Source organism: Diadema antillarum, unplaced genomic scaffold, assembly GCF_040938485.1.
Source record: "Diadema antillarum isolate AM-2024a unplaced genomic scaffold, OU_Dant_1.0 scf00000057, whole genome shotgun sequence".
In the NCBI taxonomy this organism is placed as follows: domain Eukaryota; kingdom Metazoa; phylum Echinodermata; class Echinoidea; order Diadematoida; family Diadematidae; genus Diadema; species Diadema antillarum.
The window spans coordinates 681,193-704,437 of NW_027270946.1; the positions used below are offsets into that span (position 1 = coordinate 681,193).

Consider the following 23,245-nt stretch of genomic DNA (forward strand, 5'->3'; position numbering starts at 1 on the left):
TCGGCTCTCATGCACCTTTTCATCAGAACCCATTTACTACAACAATCCCTTGTAGAAAGGACTCACAAATAGTGAGAGTAATTGCCATTCAGAAGGAAACCAATTGCTTGCTAACTTGAGTGTAATATCGAGAGAAGATCTCACTGAAATGCTGCATGATACGGGATTCATGTACGTACTTGACCACCAAGTCTATGGTCAATTTCCTGGTTGACACCACAGCAAGGGGAAGTAATTACATCCTCCTACATGTCATGCGAGTAAATCACCGGGTCATTCATCCTAGTTTCACTTTCACCTCGAAGCAAGCTGCAAAGACAAGCTAAGGCAGCTTATAGCATCAACAAGAAAAATATATTAGAGCACATTGCATTTGTTATCTTCATATGCCATGGAAAAGGTAATGTTTGAGTACATAGCATCAGCATTATCTTTATTGGTATAATCATACAGTAGACTCCTGTTATGACGAAGTCCTCTGGACCAACATTTTTCTTTCATTATATCAAAATTTCTTTTTAACCAAACAAATAAACAATAAAAACACATAGAGTGGATAATGCTGTGGCCTGAATTTTTACTACGTTGTAACCAGATTTTTGTTATAACCATGTTCGTGACAACGGGAGTGCACTGTAGTGATATCAGTCTGCCTTAAAATCACATTATAACCAACAGCAAAGTGGTCTCAGAAATATCATGAACGGAGTGAGATTTAGCAGGCAAATGCTTTTGAGAGGAACAAGCCAATGATAATTTCTTTATTTTTTTCTACATTGCTTTCTCCCTTTTGACATGATAATTGTGTCAAGTGACTTCATACAGGTTGTTGGGTTGCTCTACATTTTCATTAATTGACTGCAACTTCATTTTAATTTTGTTTACAACCATCAGTCCTGCACTTTATGACATGTAATACTGACTTCTAGATATTGAAACAGAAAAGGAAAAAACAAATCACAACAGTTCCTAGGTCAAGGTTCAGGAAGAGGTTTACTTGGTAGGCTTCCAACAAAAGTTTGACAAACTGACAACTTACAACCTGACAATTGTCGGTGATCTGACAGTCTAGGTAGTAACTGTGAAACTCGATTTAGCTGTCTTAACACAATCTGGAAAAATAATTCAACAAAAATGTTAATGAGTAAGAGAAATATATTAACCATTAAAACCGTGAAATCTCTTTCTTGATTTATGTGAAATAAAAAACAAAACATAAGTAATTTCAACAAATGAAGAGCAAAAGCCACACCTGCAAATCTGACTTATAATAATTCATTATACATGATTATGCAGGAAATTTATGTTATTGAATGCAGAGAACTGCCTCTCTGGGTGAAAAATTTTAACACCAACTAAAATGCATGACATCTTGGATGGAAAGATGTTACATCAGTATGCGTGTGCTCAACCATGTTCACAACAGAAAGAGAGAGAGAAAAAAAAAAGCAACAACCCAAAAACATAGTTTCCACATGCAACCTGACCTTGCCATGACTTTGTACAGTACATGCACACTACAAAGATTTCATACTGAATAGAAAGTATGAACATGTACCTACAAGAACCAACAAAGACTTGAATGTCCCTGTTTTTAACAGTACCTCCTCATACCAACTAAAATTCAAGTCACTGAATACAGACACATGAGATAAGATTGTAATTCTGTGAGATATTCTGACAACAAATAACCCAAAAAGGGAACATTAAGAAAGGATTCCATTGACAGGGATTCTGGATTTTGAATTCCTAATCTCAGTACAGCCTCTTCAGTGACTGTGCAAAAAATGTTTGACAGACATAAGTCATATCCTGGATGACCTTTGAATAATACCAGCATTATCAGGAGTCACATGCTCCTTAAAGAGAATAAAGAAGTGATTTTGAGACCTGTGCGTTTTGACACCCTTCCAGTTATTTGACATATTTCTACACTACTAACATGTTAAGCTGTTGACAATAGATATTGATGCAATACCAAAATTCTGTAATTTCTCCTTAATAAAGCTATACATCTATGCGCACAATTCACACTTAGTTAGCAACAGAGTGACAAGATATCTGTAATGGATGCTGCTGGACACTTTACTTCACATCTTTGTCCTTCTTCTGTGATAGGTTGATCTTGTCTCCCATACTGAGGGCCATTCCCTGGTAGGCAAAGACAAAAATTCAGAGAAAAAAAAATATTTTGATTGCTTTGTCATGACATGTTGACCACTCTTACAATTATTCCTTGGTTGATGATTTATTCATCCTTTCATTCATTTAGCAATACACAGTTACAACGTGTGTATGTGTTCACTATTCTCATCCACCTGGTCAATGTACATCGCATGCATGCCAGGATCAGATTTCATATTTTTGTGTATTGCTGAATTGGTGAATACATGTAGCATCCAACTCATGAAATTAGCGAAAATAAAAATCCTACGAAATATACCGCATATACAGTACATTAATCCATTTGTTCATTTCACTGATATGACAATGGAGAGTACATTCGACTCATTACATCCATAGACCTTGGACTACGTTCATAATTAATGATGTCTTATTTGCTCTATGCAAAAGCTCACTTGCTCAGAAAAAAAGATAATCCAATTTGCAAAGAGTTTCGTATCAAAAATAGAAACAAAGGGTCAGTCTAGTTTGCCTTTCAAAGTTGTCAGTCTCACAGAGTTGCTTAATATCTAAATTGAGAAACAGATAAACTTCTTGGGGGAAGGAGAGAATTGACAAGATGTGAAACAGTAATGACAACACAATCACTATCATAACCACAAAACCATCACCACTTCAACCACCATCATCACTATCTCTTCCAACACCAGTACCACAAATAGCACCATAACCACACCTAATACACTACTACTGACATCACCACTACCACTACTAATACTACTACTACAATAACCACCACCATAGTCACTACCATGGCAACTGCTACCACCATTAGTGGAGGTGGAAGATGCAGCTTACCTGACTCTTGGCCCTTATCCTGACATGGCCGGTGACTGACCCCCCAGGGGTGTTGGAAGAAGGCATCTCGATGCTGACGTTGGCCAGCGCATCCTCGCCGAAGATGGAACGGGCATAGAGATTGGCCGCCATGAAACCACATTCACCAGACAGGGCCTGAGAGGAGGATTAAGAAAGAAGAGTGACAGGCCGTGTTCAAGCACTCAAAAGCAAACCAAAGCGAACAAAACCATACCATATCGTACCATAACATGCCAGATTTGGAGAGTTTGAGCGCTCTGTTGGAGAAAGCATACCTCATGAGTTATTTTTAGACTTGAGTCAATTGGGGTCGTATGTTTTGTAGCAACAGGGTCATGCACCTTGCGCACTTACGCTACTTACAAGTGTCCCTGGCAAAGAGAACCATCTCTTAGTATTACAACATAGTGTATGTTCTGTGCATTCTTCTCTTGCCAACTTCTGGCACAATATGGCACAATTTTTGAGCGCCTCCGGAAGTGGTCCATTTTTGGCGTGGTATGGTACAGTATGGTACACTTAAAGAGCGTTCGACAGCTCCTCTGGCATGGGTATGGTACGGTACAGTCAACTTTACGACAGCGCTCCAACACACCCAAAGATGCTGACACAGTCTACATCACAGACTCACACAAGGATGTCCAGGCCACCAAAACTGGATAAGGAATGTCATGTTGCTAATCATCCAGAGCTGTCAACATTCCTACATCCCAATCTCTGGTATGCCACAGCAACAACATGGATATTTGTGTGTAACATGCATCTCAAGGGGCAAACCATTCCCAAACCAGGAAGGCTTTGACATTCTGTCTTGTCAGAACATGAAAGGATATCAGAGTTTCAAGAAAGCAACCTGCAAGATCAGGAGAGTCTTGGCAGCTTTGTATCATTAACCTTAACATCTGGGGCATCATATGTTTTTAATTGAGATGAAAAAAGTGCATGGTGCAGGACATGGATTGCAGAGTTTTCCGCTAACAAAGTGGAAGGATGTTTTAATCTTAGCATGGGGTACCATTGATCCCCAGCCGCCCCCACCTTACAAAAAAAAAAACAAAAAAACCAAAACCAAACAAACAAACATTCCATGGCCCCTGCAGAGTGCATACCTGAAACTTGAGTAATTTGAAAGATGATCGTAAAACTTCCTGGTAATGTTGTCTTTGCAGATAAATCGAAGAACCTTTTATCTTTTGTTTTGTTTCTTCTTTAACATATCAGTTTGAAAGTGAAAAAGCATTTGCAAGAACAGTGATCGGTGTACATATGATACAACTGCAGTGGCTTATACATACCTAGTATTATTATCTTCACCATCCTTTTTTTACTTCATCTTAGCAGACAACACTTTGCAGGTCAATACACTGTACCCCTGAATATACAATGTAAGTGTGCATAATGCATGCTTGGCATGCCAAACAAATAAAATGAACACTGTACCTTTCATTCTGCACTGCCTAGGAAATCTACAAAACATTAATGCTTCACCTGCTAACACACCTGTGGAAAACAGGGATTGGTGCCAACCTATTGATTGGTATTGATTAAGGCTCTTTGTTTCAAAACAATTTCATCATTAATTTGTGCACCATGTATGACATGCCAAACAAATACAATGAACATGCATACATTTCCTTCTGCACTGCCTAGGAAATCTACACAACAACAATGCTACACCTGTTAAAACACCTGCCGAAAACATGGACTGGCGCATACCTATAGTATTGATTGGTATTGATCAAGGCTATTTCTTTCAAAACAACTTCATCATTAATTTGTGCACCATGCATGACATGTCAAACAAATAAAACAAACATGCACACATTGCCTTCTGCACTGCCTAAGAAATCTACAAAGCAGCAATGCTTCACCTGTTATACACCTGTGACAAACCTGTGGATTGGCATATACCTATCCTATTGATTAGTATTGATAAAGGCTCTTTCTTTCAAAACAACTTATTTATCACAAATTTGGTGCCTCCACTGAATCTCTACTGATGAATCCAAAGCACAGAGTAAAAGCAATATGCAGCTGTGCCTTTCATGAGGCAGAAATACTCAGTTCCACTGTTCTGAGCTTGCATGTATTGCAGAAGATTGAAAATTAAATCCTTTACAAAGATATCAAAGCTATATATTATATATATATATAACCTAGGGTACAAGTAAACAAACTGCTACATGACCACTAAGGACCATTATGCACTCAAATATTTCCCTCACTAAAGAATTGATCCTTCAAGCAATTTTTCAAGCAAAAACAGTCGCATTTCTGAAGAAAATCTTGTCACAAATTCACTACATACCTTCTCTGGGGTAAGACATCTCATGTTGGTAGAAGCCAAAAGGTGCTTCAGATATTCACGTAGATCAGAGATGTTAGTGTTAACTGTCACCTGCAAACGTAACAGAAATACACATACACACACATAGACACAGAGGTGAGAAATAAGTGATACTATCAAAATATTTTTGACTTCAGGTCACACAATAGCGACTTTATATCAGCTACTGACTAGTTTCAAAGTGAAGAAGCACTCAGTTTCATGAAGTCACGTACTCTATGGAACAGAACACTTGACTTGATACCTGCAGCTAAGTAGACAATAAAAACATTTTCCCTCCCCTAAAAAACAACAACAACTCCCCTTCTTAGTGTAACTCTGCAATGCGATATACAAAGCTAAACAATTTTGCCAGAAGCCCATGGTGTAGTCACATCAGAGAAAATGAGCAGACTTGAAAACTGTTCTCTACATAACATCAAGACAGGAATTCAAATTGAGCCAGTTATTTCTAAGAAAGACAATGAGACCTAAGAAAAAGATCTGTGATAATCTGAGAAGTGAGGCAGTCAGTAAAAAAAAAAAGAGTCACAACCACCTAAATGCCAATAACATCTAAATCGTACTGGCATATTGCAATAACACCACTTGTCCACGCCACACAGTGTTTTTTTTTTTGTAACCTGTTGAAGACAAGTCCCAAGAATACTTGAGCAGATGTCTATGGGAAATGCGTGTTATAGCAAAATCAGCCCGTCCTCAATGGGTTAAAAATAGCCTCGTCCAGCATACACTCATACAGATGTACTTCTACGGCATCTCATGATTCTACATTGAGTGCTTGAATGAGTTTGTAACAGAGAGAAAAAAAGCAGAGATGTCTGTCCACCTTGTTCTCCCACTCAAACTCGGCCCACATGGTCCGGAACTCAGCATCGGTACAAGAGGCAGGCACGATGTAGTCCATGATGTCGATGTGGATGTCGTTGAGCACCACCACACTACGATCGCTCTGGGAGCCTGAGACATCATACACTGTCACAAAAAAAAAAAAAATATTGGGAAAGATGCATTTTCATCATCTGTTCTATTGGCAACCTTTGCTGTGCTGAATGGAAAGCTGTTTTATTCCTGAAGCAAAAGTGCTTATCATAAATCTGAAGCTAAACAATCTTCATGTGATCATATGACCATAGCATTCACTCTAAAAAGAGATCCTGCATTTTCATAATGCAAGGCTGAACACTCACCCATTTTTTCTACTGGTCCGAGGTCAGACCAGTAGGTATCCAGTTTCTCCACTTTTTACTGGTCCATTCCTGAAAAATTTACTGGTCCAACAGTGATATTTACGGGTCAGGGAAAAATCAGACCAGTGCCAGTGAGCAGTGTTGCTTCATGGGAAGAACACTTCAGCACAAGTTATTGTCTCTTCAACTGGATCTTAAAGTTTGTGCTGAGAGCAGATACTTACCATCAATAAGGGCTTAAGATAAACTCACTACATATCTTATTATTTAAAGGGATGGTATAGTTTTGATTCAGATGGGGCTTCAGATTTCTAACCTTTTTTATGGTGATTATTTGGGGAGATCGTGAGAAACCTCTTATGAAATATGGAAGAGCATATAATTCTTAGAGGCATTCAAAGTTTATTTGATGAAAATTGGTTTTGAAATGGCTGAGATTTCCAAAACAGCGATCCTAATAAAAAGTGTATTAGGATCGCTTTTTTTATCTTTGTTATTATACTGAATATCTCAGCCATTTCAAAAACAATTTTCCTCAAATAAACTTTGAATTCCTCTAAGATCGTATGCTCTGGAACATTTCGTAAGTGGTTTCTAAGTATCTCACAAAAAATTAAAAGATGAATCCTCGCCTCAACCAAAACTATACCATCCCTTTAATGCCACATGTGTTTTTTGACCCTTAACCACAATGGACAGAAGAGGGCTAAAAATCTCAAGACTGAGGCAATACGACTTGTCATAATGCGAGACATAGCTGTAACATACCGATATTGCCGAAGATGATGCCGTTCTCGGTGGAGGCGACTTTGATGTTGGCCTTGATGTTACAAAAGTCGTGAGGAGCCAGCGTCATCGGTTGCGGCTTCTCAACGAGCTTCAAGTCACCTACAGGTCAGGAAAGAGGTGCAATAACGGGATACCAAAATTTCAAATCATTCCATACTGCATCATCAAAATCTGATGCAATTTAAAGTCACACTGAGTTTGGATGCCCCAAAGGAACAAAATCATCTAAATACAAGGAGTGTTCTCTACACTATTGGAATGCCTTCATTGTGTCATTGATTAACATTCTAAGTCACACATGATACAAGTCATTCCATCCCTCCATAAGATTATATGATTGTAGTGGTCCATTTTTTCATATTTGTAATTAAATGTTCAAGATTTTTCAAGACATAAGACAATACATGATGACTTTGCAGAAAAAAACAACAACAACACACTTTTGGTAGCAAAGGGCTTTCCTCATATATCATAACAATTGAGTTGAATGCTTCACTCTTCCTTTATTCAAAAAAGCAAAATGCAAATATTGTTTCCTCTTTTATGTTAACATCTATGCTCTTAACTTCACACTCACACTACAAAACAAATGTTCCTTCCGATGGCATCAGCCTATAATCAATTTAAATGACACATTAGTCATGCAAATATGTTCTGAAGCACTGTAACAGTATGACGTACATTTGTAATGCTAGCAGAAAGCAAAGTTGTGCATTTTGGCAGACCCATAATTTTTCATGTCAAAACTGGCATCAGGGTTAGGAATGGGATTGAGATTGGGATCAGAATTAGGATAAGGGTCAGGGAAGGGGCCAGGGTCAGGGTCAGGGCCACGGTCATCGTCAACATCAACATCAACAGCAAAGTCAATACTAATATCATACCCAGAGTGGCCAGTTCCAAGGAGCAGTTCTGCAGGACATCGGCCGTCTGGTTGACGACGAGGACATCGAGGACGATGTCGTACTGATTGATGTTGATGTAGGCCTCAGCGTAGACCGGGTCAGAGAAACCAGTCAACTGTGTCACCTGATTACGTATCACAAGAGAGAATAAAGATAAGTTTTTCTTCATATATTTCTTCTGTTCCACGTTAAGATGTAACAACAATATGATAGACGCTAGAACACAGTATATGCCTCTCAAAAGACAAGTTCACATTCATACACATGTGGATTGGGTGAATGCAGCAAAATTAGTAGAACACATCAAGGAAAGTTTGAGGAAAATCTGACAATCTGTTCAAAAGTGATACATTTCGTACATTTCGGCACATTTACTGCTGGATGAGAAGACTACTACTGTAACAGTTTCTGATGTCACATGCGTAGAACGTTATAAGGAACATATTGTATAAGACAATTTCGAAAAATTTAATTTTTGAAAAAAAAGTACACATTCCCTCGACTTGTCACTAACGTACGTCAAGGGTAGTCTTATTCCTGCCTGCCTTCTTCTGCATGAGGTAAATCTCATGTTCTTTTATTATGCAAGAAAAGTTAAAACGTACTGAATTTTTCATGTTTTCTTTTTCTTTTTTATTTGTTCTACACATATGATGTCACAAGCTGTAGTAGTCTTCTCATCCAGAGATGGCTGCGCTGAAACTTCAAAATTTAAGACTGTAGAACGGATTGTCTGATTTTTCTCAAACTCTCATTGATGAATTCTATCAATATTGCTGCATTTCTCAATTCACAAGTATATGAAGGTGAACTTGTTCTCACATTCATAAATGCATAAAAGTACCCCCTAAAATGTTATATCTCTTAAAGTCCTAAAAGAAATCCCAGAATCTTAAAAACGCTGACCTTGTTGAGCTTGGATGTGGAGAGGTCTGCCATCTCCTTCTTGGCCGGTGTTCCCATGGTAGCAAGGGTCAAGCTAAGGGTCAGCTGGTCCTCCGTGCTCCCACTGTCTGCTTTGGCCAGCAGCTGTAGGAAGTTGATGGGGTCATCTGCCTGGATACTCCGCACCTTCTTCTCAAACAGACCCTGCGGGAAATTATGGTAAGCAGTCCATTAACATGGATGTTACCTGATTACAATCGTTAAAAAAACAGTTTTTGATTCTCTAAAAATATTGCAGAAACTATCATTCCATGTGGCAGCCTAGAAGAGGTTGATCATTTCATTTTATTTTTTCTGTTGCAATTATTGACGACAGGCAATGAATAATTTGATCATCTCTTCCTATGACTTAAATGAAAGATATAATTTGTCTGTGAGAACTTTGAGACCTTAAAGATCGTGACCCGAGCTTTGAGAACTTCATGATCATGACCAAACTTTGAGAACTTAAAGATAAAGAGGTTTGGCTGCCAGTGGGATGACGACCACAGATCTCGAAGATTTCGTAATCCTAATAATGTTGCAATCTTTTGCCAGTGTGACTGCAGCTGTTCAGTTGTCAAAATTCTTCTTAACAGGTAGAGCGCAAAAAAAAATATATATATACATAAATAAATGTGTAAACTGAGACTTGATGAGATAATGGATGGGTGAAATGACCAGATCTGAGCCAACCCACCTTCTGTGCCATCTTGTCCTCCTGCTGCTTGGCCTGCAGCATGGTGTTGAGGGAGGAGCGGCACTCACTGCTAAAGATTCCTCCAATCAGGCTGTGGCGCTCCGCAAGAACCTTCAGACAGGTGGCGATGCGGTCAACATCATCATCTGTTATGTTCTGTAAGAGAGAGTGATCAAAATATATGAAATATGGTTCTAGGGCAATTACCCCTAGACAATTACACCCTAGAAAATTACCCCTGAGCCTTCCCCTGACCCTAACCCTAATCCTAACCCTTACCCAAACTCTCATCCTAAACCTAATCCTAATCTTAATCTAAACTCTAACCTTATCACTAACCACTGTTTAGCCAAGGGGTAATTGCCCTGATATAATGAATATACTTGTCAAATAAAAGGCTGACACTTCATCTCATAGTACATGATAATCAGGAATTCATACACCAAGAATTAACCCAAGATAAAACAAACAAACAAACAAAACAAAACACCTCCTGTTTCTCCATAATGTACAAATCATTCAACAATGAAAAATATGAAGTAGCTAAAATAGTTGTCAAAATCACCTAAACTAGTGATAAAGGAAAATGAATTGTCTGTCTCTTTAAGCAGCTGAATTTTTCTTTCAGTATATCTCAATGCACAGTATTTCAAGTTGAAGACTAACAGTTGTACTGAAATTCTTTGTCTATACCTGCTGGTAATGAATGAATCAACATAAATATGTACTCTCCAAGTTCGGTGAGCCACATATCACATAATGTAAAAACGTAAGAGAGTGTACACATCAACATAAAAAAACATAACGGTTGATTTGAATTTAACAGGGTCAGGGACTTTTTTTTAGTAATATTTCCATTAAAAGCAACATTGTCTCCTCACAATATCAGAATGTGATCACACTACAGGTAATAACAAGAACTACAATCTACACAGAGTAAGAGTGATTTTAATCCCAATGTGCTAACACACAGATAATATTGACTGCTGAAGGAGATGCAGCTCTCTTAACCCCTTTAGGATGGACCGATTTTGCTACAACATGCATTCTCCATAGACACCTGCCCGAGTATACTTGGGACTTGTCCTCAACAGGTTAAAAACAAATGCTTTTGTCTAAATGTGGACAGACCTAAAGATTGGAAACAAACAAAACACAACGCAACATCCACAAGACAATGCAATAACGAACAAAGAACAGTCCAGTTTGATGATACAGTAAGAGATGACATTTGATTGGAGAACTCAAACTGTCACGCTGAATTCAACTTACTGTTTTTGCCAGTCCTGATTTGCCCAGGTGGATAATGGTGGCCATTATCAACATAGCCTCTGCCAGGAATGCCTATCAGATCAAAACAGAAAACAAAGGTATTGAAAAAAAAAAAGAAGTGAGGCAAAAGGACTACATGCCAGAATATGAATAGCGAGAAGAGGTTTTAAAAAGAATCAGAACATTAGGATAGTTTACCATAAGTTATACAAAATATGTGAATTTATACACTAAATATGTCTCATATTTCACATGCATAGTGTGTCCTCGATGGGACTTGTACGAGGTCTTTGTGATTGGTTGAATGTGCTTTTCAGAATGCAAGAAACAGAGAAAGAAGTATATCCCTTTTTGAGGGAAAATTTAGTGTTTCCTATAGATACGATAAACATCTTAAAATTTGTGTTATTGGTGATAGGATTTTTGAGAGTTGTCAGTTTTGCAAATTTCAGTTGCTTCACCAAATTTGCAAAAACAAAAATGACGCAAATTATACTGCCAGTATACGCAAGTGAGCTAAATCTCCACTAAAAAGCTTGCAAGAAGTTAGCAAAACTGTACACAAGCGAAGATGGCCAGCACTTGCTCCTGGAAACATGGTACAACGAGAAGTCAAACACATATCTTGTGTTGATGATGCTTGCATACAGCTAATACTGCAGAAAAAAAAAAAAACCCTGGGAGGGCATATGTCTCACATTCTGTCTTTTTTGGTCATTGGTTAGCTCCAAGTAGCGCAAGGCTAGTTTGGTGAGGACTGTCGCCAGACAAGCCCCGACAAAGAAGTCTCCGTCCATCAGGAACCCCCTCAGGGCTGGTCTGAGAGACAAGGGGAAAAAATAGTGGACATTTTTTAATTGGTCAGGCTGACATCTGACAAATACAACAAAAAAAAGAACAATGCATAGACTTACCAAAAACCACAAAAAGATACACAACTGAAATTGTGATATATATGTTTGGAGCAACTTACTTGTTTCTTTTTTTTTTTGCCAAATATTGTTGCTAGCTATATCTTTGTTTGTCTGGAAGTCATTTGCATGAAGCAAAATATGAATTTTTTCAATCAGCATCAAAAAAGATTCCAATTGTTTTTCCATACGCTCACACATGCACAGATCTTTAATAAAACTGACCTATTTTCCTCCGGCTTGACGGCAGTAACACTGAGGGCGCTCTGTGTGGCGTATGTTCCCATCTCTGTGACCAGACGCTTGGAAGCAGAAACCTGTACATTTTCCTCTGTGAATGGAACACAAGACTGACATCTTTAAATCTTTAGATTAGATTTAACTTGTCTTGACAATAGTTTACACAACACTTTAGAACTCAGACTCTCACTTTTATTCATGTTACACAAGGCATGAAACAGTACAGTTATAAAATTAATCAATAATAAATAGACGGTGAAAATATGTTGCCACATAATGAAAGCTCTTAGGTGGAGTGCAGTGTGAAATGCACTAACTGATTATGTTAAAAGGAAAAAAATATTGCTACCCTCTTGTCCAAGATACAGGATATGGTGATGCTGCACAGTTTCATGCATTTCATTTCATTTCATTTACTTGAAAATTCTTATCAAAATGCAAAGGAACAACAGCAATCAAAACATAACAACACACATGATATACACAAATATACCTGGGGGGGGCGTTTCATCAACGAGTTCGTCGGAGTTTTCACCGACGAATTTGCTATCAGCCAATCAGACCAAGGATTTCATTAGCTTTTGACAGTTGTCAGTATAAATCCTTGCGTCTGATTGGCTGATAGCAAATTCGTCGGTGAAAACTCCGACGAACTCGTTGATGAAACGCCCCCCTGGTCATACATTTGTCCAAGTGATGCATTACTTATATAATGATGACTGGCATATAAGGAAACAGACAGTATCATCCATTAGAAGAAATTGAAAAAATGCTTTCGAGAGATTGACGACTCTTATGAAGCTGTCTTTTAAATCCGACATATTCCCAGTTACAATAGTCATCTTTTGTTATATGATATGAGTTAGGACAGGGCTTGACACAAACATTTTTTCTTTCTTCTTTTTTTCTTTAAATCTTTGAATTTGAAATTTTGGTGTCCCGAAATAAATGCAAACATAACAATCCATTTAGAATCTTAGTTCCCGAATTGGGTCACCAAAGAATAAACTTTTATGAAAATTTAGTGGTCTAACATAATTTTCAGAGGCCAGGGTCCACTGCTAATGTTGAGCCATGGTTACAGCATAGTACTTTGAGAATGAAGGCCACAGCTTCATGTACACCATGTTCTCTTCTAAATTTTGTGTTGCAGTAATGTAGCAGCATCACCAACACGTCCACATTACACACAGTTAGCGATCTAGCTAGTTTTGCACAACTATATGGAGGCGCAGCATCATGCACCCTAATATCATTACATGCTGCTTTCCACACTGGCATAATATCTAAGCATCAAAAATATTTTTCAAAGGCAGACTACTGGTCCCCTGCTATGAATGTGATGTGATGAATGAGTCAAAGGAGGAGAAGGAGGAGGAAGAGGAGGAAGAGGAGGAGGAGGAGAAGGAGGAGGAGGAGGAGGAGGAGGAGGAGGAGGAAGAGGAGGAGGAAAAGGAGGAGGAAGAGGAAGAAGGGGAGGAGGAGGAGAGGGAGGAGGAGGAGGAGGAGGAGGAGGAGGAAGAGGAGGAGGAAGTAGAGGAAGAGGAGGAGGAGGAGGAGGATGAGGAAGAGGAGGAGGAAGAGGAGGAGGAGGAGGAGGAGGAGGAGGAGGAGGAGGAGGAAGAGGAGGAAGAGGAGGAGGAAGAGGAGGAAGAGGAGGAGGAGGAAGAAGAGGAGGAAGAGGAGGACGAAGAGGAAGAGGAGGAAGAGGAGGAAGAGGAGGAGGAAGAGGAAGAGGAGGAGGAGGAGGAGGAGGAGGAGGAGAAGGAGGAGAAGGAGGAGGAGGAGGAGGAGGAGGAGGAGGAGGAGGAGGAGGAGGAGGAAGAGGAGGAAGCACCCTTACCATCCGTGTTTTCACCAGCTGCTTTCCTCATCTCATCATCCACGATGGGGATCTCTCCAAGGAGGTTGCGGACTTCAGTCATCAGGCTCTGGATGTCGTTGATGGTAGTACAGTACTCCCCAAGAATCCACAGAGCTGCTCGGTGGATCCTGCAAAGAAGGCGACGCATATTGCAATAGGTGGGACTGACATATGGAGGTGCTCCGTGAATAATTATTGGGCAAGCTTACCTAGAGGATGCCCTCTTTTTCTCATCACAGGATTATCATTGAATACCTTATTACTTTTTTTTCCTCCACGCAAGCTAATCTTGATTGGGTCCATTCCTTTAATAACAAGATTTATTCATTGCATAATGATAAAGAATATTTCCCATTGACACACATACAGCACTGCAGGGCAAAGGGTTATGCGTGTATACATATATGTATGATATTGATAAAACTGACTAACATGTGCTCAAATTTGTTATTGCAGAGTACAGCAACTGACAGAGAAATAGATATTGGTCACATATTTTCATGGAGCAAAATTATTGATCCTCATTTGACAGCAAAAATTTCATAAACTTAAAATAAAGCTTTGCAAATTGCCGGCACTATGATGCATTGCTCAAATAATTCCAAGCGAATTCAAATGAAGCAGACATTTACTGAACTTGTACTAGTTACATGCACCAATACACGCAAAAACACAATTTTGACATATGCAAGATCATGTTTGCGCCCTATGCATGTATTGTACATAACAGCTACAGCTCAGTTGGGCTCAAAGTTAAGTCATGTGAGCACTGTTAAATCTGTAAATAGCAAACAACTTGCAAAGAACACAAAATAAAAGCCCCATGAAATAAATGGCGTAAACCATATATACTTAACAGTACTTACTTGACAGCCTTGATGGTTGGGAATACTTCCAGGAGTTTGCTGATAATGAGAGGCTTCAGCTGTTCAAATCGCTGGATCGCCTCACGGATGAAGACCAGAACATCGGCTGCGGCAAGCTCATTGGTATCACTCAGGAACTCCATTAGCTGTAGAGAGGACATTGCCAATAGTCTTTGATTTTTTTTTTTTTTTTTGGTTACGCAACTTTTATTGTCCTTTTGACATTTCATCATTCCATTAGAACACTGCACAAAAATTGATAACATTTTCTTCTCTTCAGCAGATAAGTTCTGTCTGTGCCCAAATATTTAAAGAAAATAACTAGTGAAATTTTGTGTTCAGACAAATGGAGAACTGCTCAACACTTACATCACACAGAGTTACCTATTTGTCAATTTGTCTCTCTTCAGCAGCGAAGTTCTGCCTGTGCCCAAATACCAAAGTTATTTGAGGAAAATGACAAGTAGTGAAATTTTGTGTTCAAACAAATGAAGAGCTGCTCAACACCTACATCACATAGTTACCAATTTGTCTTATTCTCCAAACTTTGACAATTCATAACTTTCCTCATGTGTATGATTTTCTTCCAAATTTTCACTGAATAACTTCTGATTTTTCTGTTTTTATACAGAGCAACTTAATATGAGGATGACCTTTCCCTTTAAACATCTTGACCAATACTATCACTTGAAAGACACAGTAGACTATTATCTCCATGGCAACACTCACCAGAGGGATGATGGTGGCCGCAACGTCAGGGAACTTGACGCTGCACGAGTGCAGGGTTCTCACCAGCAGCTGCCGGTACTTGCCTGTGTCCTCGTGTTCACCAACATTCTGGGTTTTGCTCACCTCCTTCTTCAACACCAACACCATCTGCCATCAATGGATCGGTGAAGTGAGGTGTCAGTATCGATACACCATTATCCATACTTGCATGCTACATTGTTACTCCAGGCATACATGTGGTTATAGGAACACACAAGCTCAGTAAAAGATGCACATATGACTGGGTTATTTGTTGTTGGGTTTTTTTTCTTGGAAAAGTAAATCCAAGTTTTCATACATGCCCAGAATGGACTGCTCTCAGAAAGGAAAAAGGTGCTGTGTGCATTTCTAGGCAAGAAATAAAATATAAACATTTAATATACTTCCTCATATTCCCTCTGTCTTTCTGGATTATCACACTGTAGTGAGAGAGAAATTGTTTCAAGAATATATCTAAAACTCCCCACAGCATGAAGAAATGAACCCATTTTAGATCACAGTAATAGCATGGCAGTTCCATCATCAATGTGTCATTAGAAGCTTAGCAACACAACATACAACCTCTTTTCATACCAACTGCATTCACACAAAAAATAAATAAATATGTAGTAGGCGAAACAAGTACAAAAAATAAAGAATAACTTATAATCTAATAAACAAAATAATCTGATAAAATAGTCTAAGAACAAATAATCTGATATATAAACAAAAATGCCTAATATTAAAGAGAATAAAATGCATTTGGTAGAAAGCCACTGATTATTTCAACATTGCCTATCTTTTAGTCAACATATTTTCAAGTATATGAAGGAGATGACTTACCTCCTCAACATTCCTTGATGAAATGAGGTCAAGGGCGAGATCAAGGGTCTTACGTCTGACCTCCAGGTCTGAGGCCGAGAGGACACGCAGGATGTCCATCACAAGTTCCTGCATTCCACAGAAAGGGATTTAATAGTCAAATTTAGTGTGCTATTTCATTCAAACATTCCAGGCCCATATCAGGTTTGGTTAAGTCACATGTCTCAACATTGATATGGAGCCCATTACACAAAAAGGGGTGTAACACTCAAATTTAATGTGCCATTTCATTCAAACATTCCAGGCCTATATCAGTCTTGGTTCAATCATATGTATCAATGTTGACATGGAGTATTTGTGCAGATAGAGGGAAGAGCCTTGTAATTGGAAACAAGAGACCCGGGGGTCTAGCACTCACCCGAGTATCGCAAGTTCATCTTCTACACATGGTGCCCATTCATACAAATCTACATTCTATCACCCTAGTAATAATACCTGTCAGGTTTGGCCAAAAATACGACAATGTACTTTCAAGAAAACTAAAATATGAAAATTGTACCTTAATTTCGTCCCCCACCCCCATCTACCATGAAAAGACTTGCAGCTACAGTCACAACTGTACTTGGTCATAACATTAACATGGTCCTATCACTTTGGATTGTAGAGAAGATTTAGTAAACTTCCTTAATTAATCAGGGCGGGGGGAGCATGGTGCCCATTTGAACAACTTGACATCCTATGACCCTAGGGATGCTATCTGTCAAGTTTGGTGAAAATACTTTAAAAGGTTTTCCAGAAGAAGCTGGAAATGAAAAATGTTTAGGCAAAATACACATAGCTCACTTGAGCCTTTGGCTCGGGGACTTATGTGAGCGGAAAAAATAAAATGCAACTGACAGCATTTACAACTCATCATATAAGTGGGAACTGAACACATACAAAATCAGTCCTATCTGTTTGTTTGTCACGGATAGCCACAGAAAGTTGCTTCTTACCTGCAGGACCTTCTCATGGGCAGGCTGATCCTTGAGGGAGATGAGTCTATCTAGCACGATGAGTTTCACATTGTTGTCACTCTCCTTGATGATCAGATCAATGTAGCATGATGCTGCGGCCTGGCAGGAAGGGATGCAGAAATACTTGTCAGTTACTTGGCAAATGCATTTGGTTTTCTTTGATCAACTTGGAAATGCACCTTTCTAAATGCATGAATATTGAGGGTCAAGCATTGTGAAATTCACGATCCTACTATCAAACATGGAAAAGGACATGCTCAGCAAACGGAAGGTTCTTGGACGTGTATGCCACATTGCCAAATATTGCAAAGTTTGCAGCCATTGGAGTCTTTAAAGTTATGCCACCTTGAAAATTATTTTTTTTTTACAAAGAGAAAAAATGTCATTTCAGAATGTGGTCACTTCTCTTAGGCCATCCGCTGCCTACCTTGACTGCAGTCGGGGCGCTAGAAAGTGTGACAAGGGTGCCGGCAGCTTCGTAGCGCACGGCTGGGCTGGACGACTGGAGGAGGTTGTAGATGCAGCGAATGAAGCGAGCACGCTCAGACGGGTTGGCATGGCAAACCTTGGGGAAAAATATGTAAACATTGCATTAGTATTATCATCGTGAAGAGCAGTGCACTTTCATTGGTATGGGTATCAAATGGTTTTACAACCCTTGTGGAATATTGGGAGGACTATGGAATGCAGAATTGATATGAAGAAATGCACAATGTTCCCTGCAAATTAAGGAAATAAGACTACATTTGATTCAGACAAACTGAAGCACAACATTATGCATTCTACTTGTAGTGATTAAACAGCAGTGGAGAATACTTTAAAAGTGGTTATTTTTGTGTGATAAATTTTTCATGTTCGGCTGGATGACATGAATTTTGCATGTTTCTAATTCCACAGAATCATGACATTTATTAGTTGAACATACAGTGTGCAAAAATATTTGCATGTTTTTATTTCGCACTGGTTTCTGGTTGCGCAAAATGCGCAAAAAATTTCCACTCTTACAGCATATGATAATTACATAAACAAACAGCAGCATGCTGTATCCAAAAGCAGACACATGACAGATTTCAGTGCAAACTACCAATTTGTGAATAATTCATACATAACTGGAAAATTAAAATATGCCATAACTCTTTTACAAGTACCGGTATATAATAATAAAAAATGGAAGCTATGTCATACCTTGTACACCAATTCAACAATGACAAGCTGAAGGATGTCATTGAAGGAGTGGATTTGATCAATGCAGGTGCTCAAGTAGTCCAGGGCCCTTTCCTAAAAAAAAAAGGGGGGGTAGGTGTGTTCGAAAATAACATGTCTGAATATATCAAGTGTAATGTTGACATGTGGTCATGCAGATGCCATTCTTGCTACACACATGTGCAATCACATAACATTAAAGTTTGAAAACTCAATACTGTGAAAATTTCTGATATGTTTGACTCTTCACAACACAGCTTCATGGAAAGCCTTAGCCATAAACTCAAGTCCAGCAAATTCATGCATCAATCACAAATTTCTGCTTCTAGTGGCTCACTTGGTCAACATGAATCAGCATCATGAAGGCGTTCCTCTTGGAGGATGCATCTTGCTCTTGCTCCAGGAAGTTGTGGATGAGCTCAGGTGCATCTGGGATCAAAGTGTCAAAGCTCCTGTAGAGCAGAGATAAAAGTAAATCAGTCATTCATGTCTGACTGATTTATGACTTCAACGGGAACAATACCCAAATACGTATGAGGATTGGGTAAATGCAGCAATACTGTATAAGCCATTATTTGCACAAGGGTTTAATTTTCATGAATTTCACAAATCACTGTTGGATCACGAATTCAACACTACATGAAAATGTCACCATGTGCTGGGGTAATATTGCACTGAAGACAGCCTCGGTGTCAATTCGCAAAAACAACACCTCACAAACAAGTTCACAAACATGTTCCCATGTGCTGAGGAATATTGCACTTACGATAGCCTCTGCATCAACTGGCGAAAACAACATCTCACGAAAATATCTGCATGTGGAAATTTCAGCTTATACAGTGTTAGTAGAACACATCAGTAAATTTGAGGAAACTCAGATAATCCATTTTTGGTGCCACCATTGGTGGATGAGAAGACTACAACAGTTTACAAAATACTTCTAAATATTGATAATGTTTCAAGCTTTTACTTCCTCATGTCACACAAAAGATGATAACCCAGCGTAACACTCTGAACTTTGGTATGCCATTCATCTATATAACCCAGCCCACAATTATCAGCAGGTAAAAATGCAGAAATTGAACAACCTGTTTATGAGACTTGGAAATGGTAAACTGTAACACTAGCAAAAGCTCTACACATAGCAAAGCAACGATAACAGAAGTCTGAAGTTTATTGGACAGGTAACATATGCACGTACAAGCTACCCTGCCCAAAGAATGAGCCTGAATGCACAAGTGCATCACGCCACAATTGTCTCTCACAGGAACTCACTTGTAGATGGTGAAGATGGCAAGGACTGCGTTGCGGCGCACATAACTATGGCGATGCTCCAGGCACGCTCTGATGGCGGGCATTAAGGGCTCCAGAAGTTCTGCCTCCTTCAGCTTGCAGAGGAAGCGCAGAGTGGAGCCGCGGATGAACTCATTTGGGTGCTGGAGGTCCTGTAACCAGTCAAGGAGAAATCTCAACAAGCTCAGTGAATGTTTGTTTGTTCTCCTCATGATGATACAAGAGATCTGAATAACCCATACTTACATTTGTAGCTGCACTTTTATATTACTGCTGGTCTTACATTGGGACCAGTTTCACATATTGTGTGTGTTTGGGGTGAACCACTTCACCCCCAGTTTATGCAACTTGATCTATCCCATGAGTGATTATGAATGAAACAAGATTTTTGTGTCTCTCTCACGAGGCACCTCCATTTTATGTCTATATGAGGGGCAGAATGTTTTGCCTCTAGTACAACGGATTGAATGAAACATAACATTACTCAACAAAACTCACTGGGATTCAAAGCCCTGCCATTCAATTGAAAGGCATATACGTTACGAACTGGGCCCCCTCACTGCCCTGGCTGGTTACAGAGAAGGAAATTTGTCTTTGTTGGGTATCATAGTTAGCACATTTGTAAATGTCAGCAATCAAAATAGCAAAGAAAAGGGAATGAAACAGTATCACTCTGTTTTTGATAATGTAAATTTCAAATTTAGGTTCTGCTCTATTCTTCTATGAAAGGCCTATTAGTACAGAGCTGACAGAATTTTCCCATTCCTGTATTTGCTTTCCCTTACAGGTGAACTATATTTTCTTTAGTGGATAAAGTAGAAATTGGTTATGGCTATACAAACATTCAATGAAAAATATCGAGCAGTTTGTCACGGATGCACAGAAAACATTATCGTCATTAATCTGCTGGCTTACTCTGCACATGAACATACTCAAAAAATATCAGAATATTGGTTGATAAGGCTTTGATTTGCACTATTCATGTTTTCTGCAAATATCAATGGATTTTATACTGAAGACAGATGGTGTCAGCTGTCATTGGTATCATCAATAACATTGCATTGACATAGGCCATATGCAAACAGACCCCCACAGAGGACAGCAGTTGCAGCGGGCCTCCAGGTAGTGGTTACCATGGTGACGGGATGACTTACCTTCCTGTATGCGTCACAGACAAGGATCATCTCCTGCAGAAGTTTGCCGTCTGGGTGCGTCTTGGGCACTATTTCCCAGAAGATCAGGAGAAGCTTCTTGATTGTGTGGTCCTTTTGAGGAAGAGATAATGGAAGATGTATTAGTTACAGTAAATATACATTGTAGTAATGGTGAGGCAAAGACAGGCATGTCCAAGAAGAAACTGAACCATGTTTTAATGGATAATAAAATCAAAGAAATATGAGATCTGCATTAAAAAGAGTCACTGCAAAAACAGGCAAACCCAATTTGGCATTGGTTTCTGACCAAAAAGAAAGTTTGTTAAAGTATGATTTTGATTATGTGATTGTTTGACCAAGTATCTAATCAAACTTAAAGGTCCTCTTTACCTTTGGGGGCAGTGATTAGGAAAAAAGAATGTTCAAGATATCACATTTGATGCATATTTATAGGTCTGTTGTGTCTCAAAAAACCCTACCTTATAAAATTTTCGCAATACAGCCTAAATATAAAGAGATATCAGTATTTTTCTCAATAAACCATAACTGTAGATGGTTTTGTCTGGAAATTGTTTTTTTTTTTTACTATAACTATTGTTCACATTTTTTGTATTTAACAATACTTAACATCGATTACAGATTCAGATTTTGAACCATTAATGCTGGATTTTTGTTTCATCTGCAAATAGAAAATTATGCCTTTAACTTTTTAAAGAGTTACATCTTCTTTCTTGATGTTTCTTGTGTGGTAAATGTCATGTTTTGTTTATGCTTACCTTCAGAGGAAGTAGGAAGCGGATGACGTGCATCAAAATACCAGGAAATTTCTCCCCATTGAGAATCATGTAGATGAGTTTCTTGAGAGCCTCTGTCTTTGTCCTGGTGTCCCCCTTTTCTGTAGACAAAGTCAAACATAAGACACAAGCAGTAACTACAAGATTGAAGATGTGTTAACATTAAAAGTAGAAAAGAAATCAACATATTACATCTGAATTTATCCCCAGAATATGACTGAAGGATCTGTAACTTGCATTCATTCATCTTTGTCTTCATATTAAGAAGACACTGAAATATTCTTATTTCTGTTCATGATATCCATGTTGTTAAAAACACAACTTCTGAATAAACCTCTCGACATGCATAAGGACTGTCTAGCAGAAATTTTGCCCAAGTTTCTCATGTGCATACAAACTACATCAATCACTAGAATCAACAACTATATGCCTACTTCTACATTTGATTGTATCAATGTCAACACCTGATACCAAAGTGACTTGACAATCTTGCCGGCATTTCCTTTTTTCATTATTGCTTATGAATGGGTTCATTAAATATATCTTGTTTTATTCATTTCCAAGTTACAGTGTATGTCAGGACAAAGTCATCTGAGACACACAAGCAGGATTTTTACCCATTTTCCCCCACTTATAGAATTTCTTGTTTTGTCGTGTGTAGTTGTTGGATTGTCTTACACATTTATCAATGCACACACACTGTTGCAGAGTGATGCCATTCATCCAAACACAAAGACCCTTGACAGTGCATGTATTTTAAGATTTACTACTGTACTTACCTATGTCATTCTTGAGTTGCATCTCATTCGGGGGCTCCACATCCATGTTCATGTTTATCAGCGTGTAGCACGGCTGCTCCAGTGCGGTCGACATCTTGGGTTCTTGTGTGCTTCAATCAAATCTGTCAATAACCCAAGGTGTTGTCAATGCATCATCATAAAAAACAACAACAACACCAGAAACCACATTCAAATCATGCTTAGAGTAAACATGTGGAGTACTGTAGATTATCCCCTTTTATATGATTATTCATTTTATTTTTCAATTTTGATCAGATTTTGCCAATGCCTCAATGTTGAACTTTTGTATGAAAAATCATGGCCCTTCTTGTTTTATGCACAGATTACAATAAAATGCTTGTTAAAGGAGATATACACTGCCCGAGAGCATGCTATCGCTGACATTAAATGCAAGAGCAATCGTTC

The 23,245-nt window shown here is 38.7% G+C and overlaps 1 protein-coding gene across 1 annotated transcript; it reads right to left on the reverse strand.

The window, feature by feature from the left end:
* Window positions 1-1,931: 1,931 nt before the first annotated feature.
* Window positions 1,932-22,949, reverse strand: LOC139715871 (coatomer subunit beta-like). Its single transcript, XM_071627406.1, has 23 exons — window positions 22,820-22,949; window positions 22,023-22,141; window positions 21,247-21,357; window positions 20,075-20,244; window positions 19,137-19,251; window positions 18,782-18,874; window positions 18,024-18,161; window positions 17,576-17,695; window positions 16,602-16,709; window positions 15,741-15,887; window positions 15,012-15,157; window positions 14,125-14,273; window positions 12,267-12,372; window positions 11,829-11,949; window positions 11,131-11,202; window positions 9,859-10,014; window positions 9,141-9,323; window positions 8,214-8,358; window positions 7,309-7,428; window positions 6,180-6,325; window positions 5,312-5,401; window positions 2,983-3,138; window positions 1,932-2,151 (listed from the first exon to the last, which is right to left on the reverse strand). Exons 1-23 carry the CDS (start codon window positions 22,911-22,913, stop codon window positions 2,086-2,088), a joined length of 2,871 nt encoding a protein of 956 aa, XP_071483507.1. The 5' UTR covers window positions 22,914-22,949; the 3' UTR covers window positions 1,932-2,085.
* Between the last annotated feature and the right edge of the window lie 296 nt (window positions 22,950-23,245).

What these genes read in the sequence shown, in the direction of transcription:
- LOC139715871 (XM_071627406.1), bottom strand. Translation starts at nt 22,913, where the DNA reads ATGTCGACCGCACTGGAGCAGCCGTGCTACACGCTGATAAACATGAAC. An exon ending in AGCTGGTGAAAACACGGATG is followed by an intron (nt 12,373 to 14,124) that starts GTAAGGGTGCTT and finishes TTCCATTCACAG; the next exon opens with AGGAAAATGTACAGGTTTCT. An exon ending in CTTGGAACTGGCCACTCTGG is followed by an intron (nt 7,429 to 8,213) that starts GTATGATATTAG and finishes CCTGACCTGTAG; the next exon opens with GTGACTTGAAGCTCGTTGAG.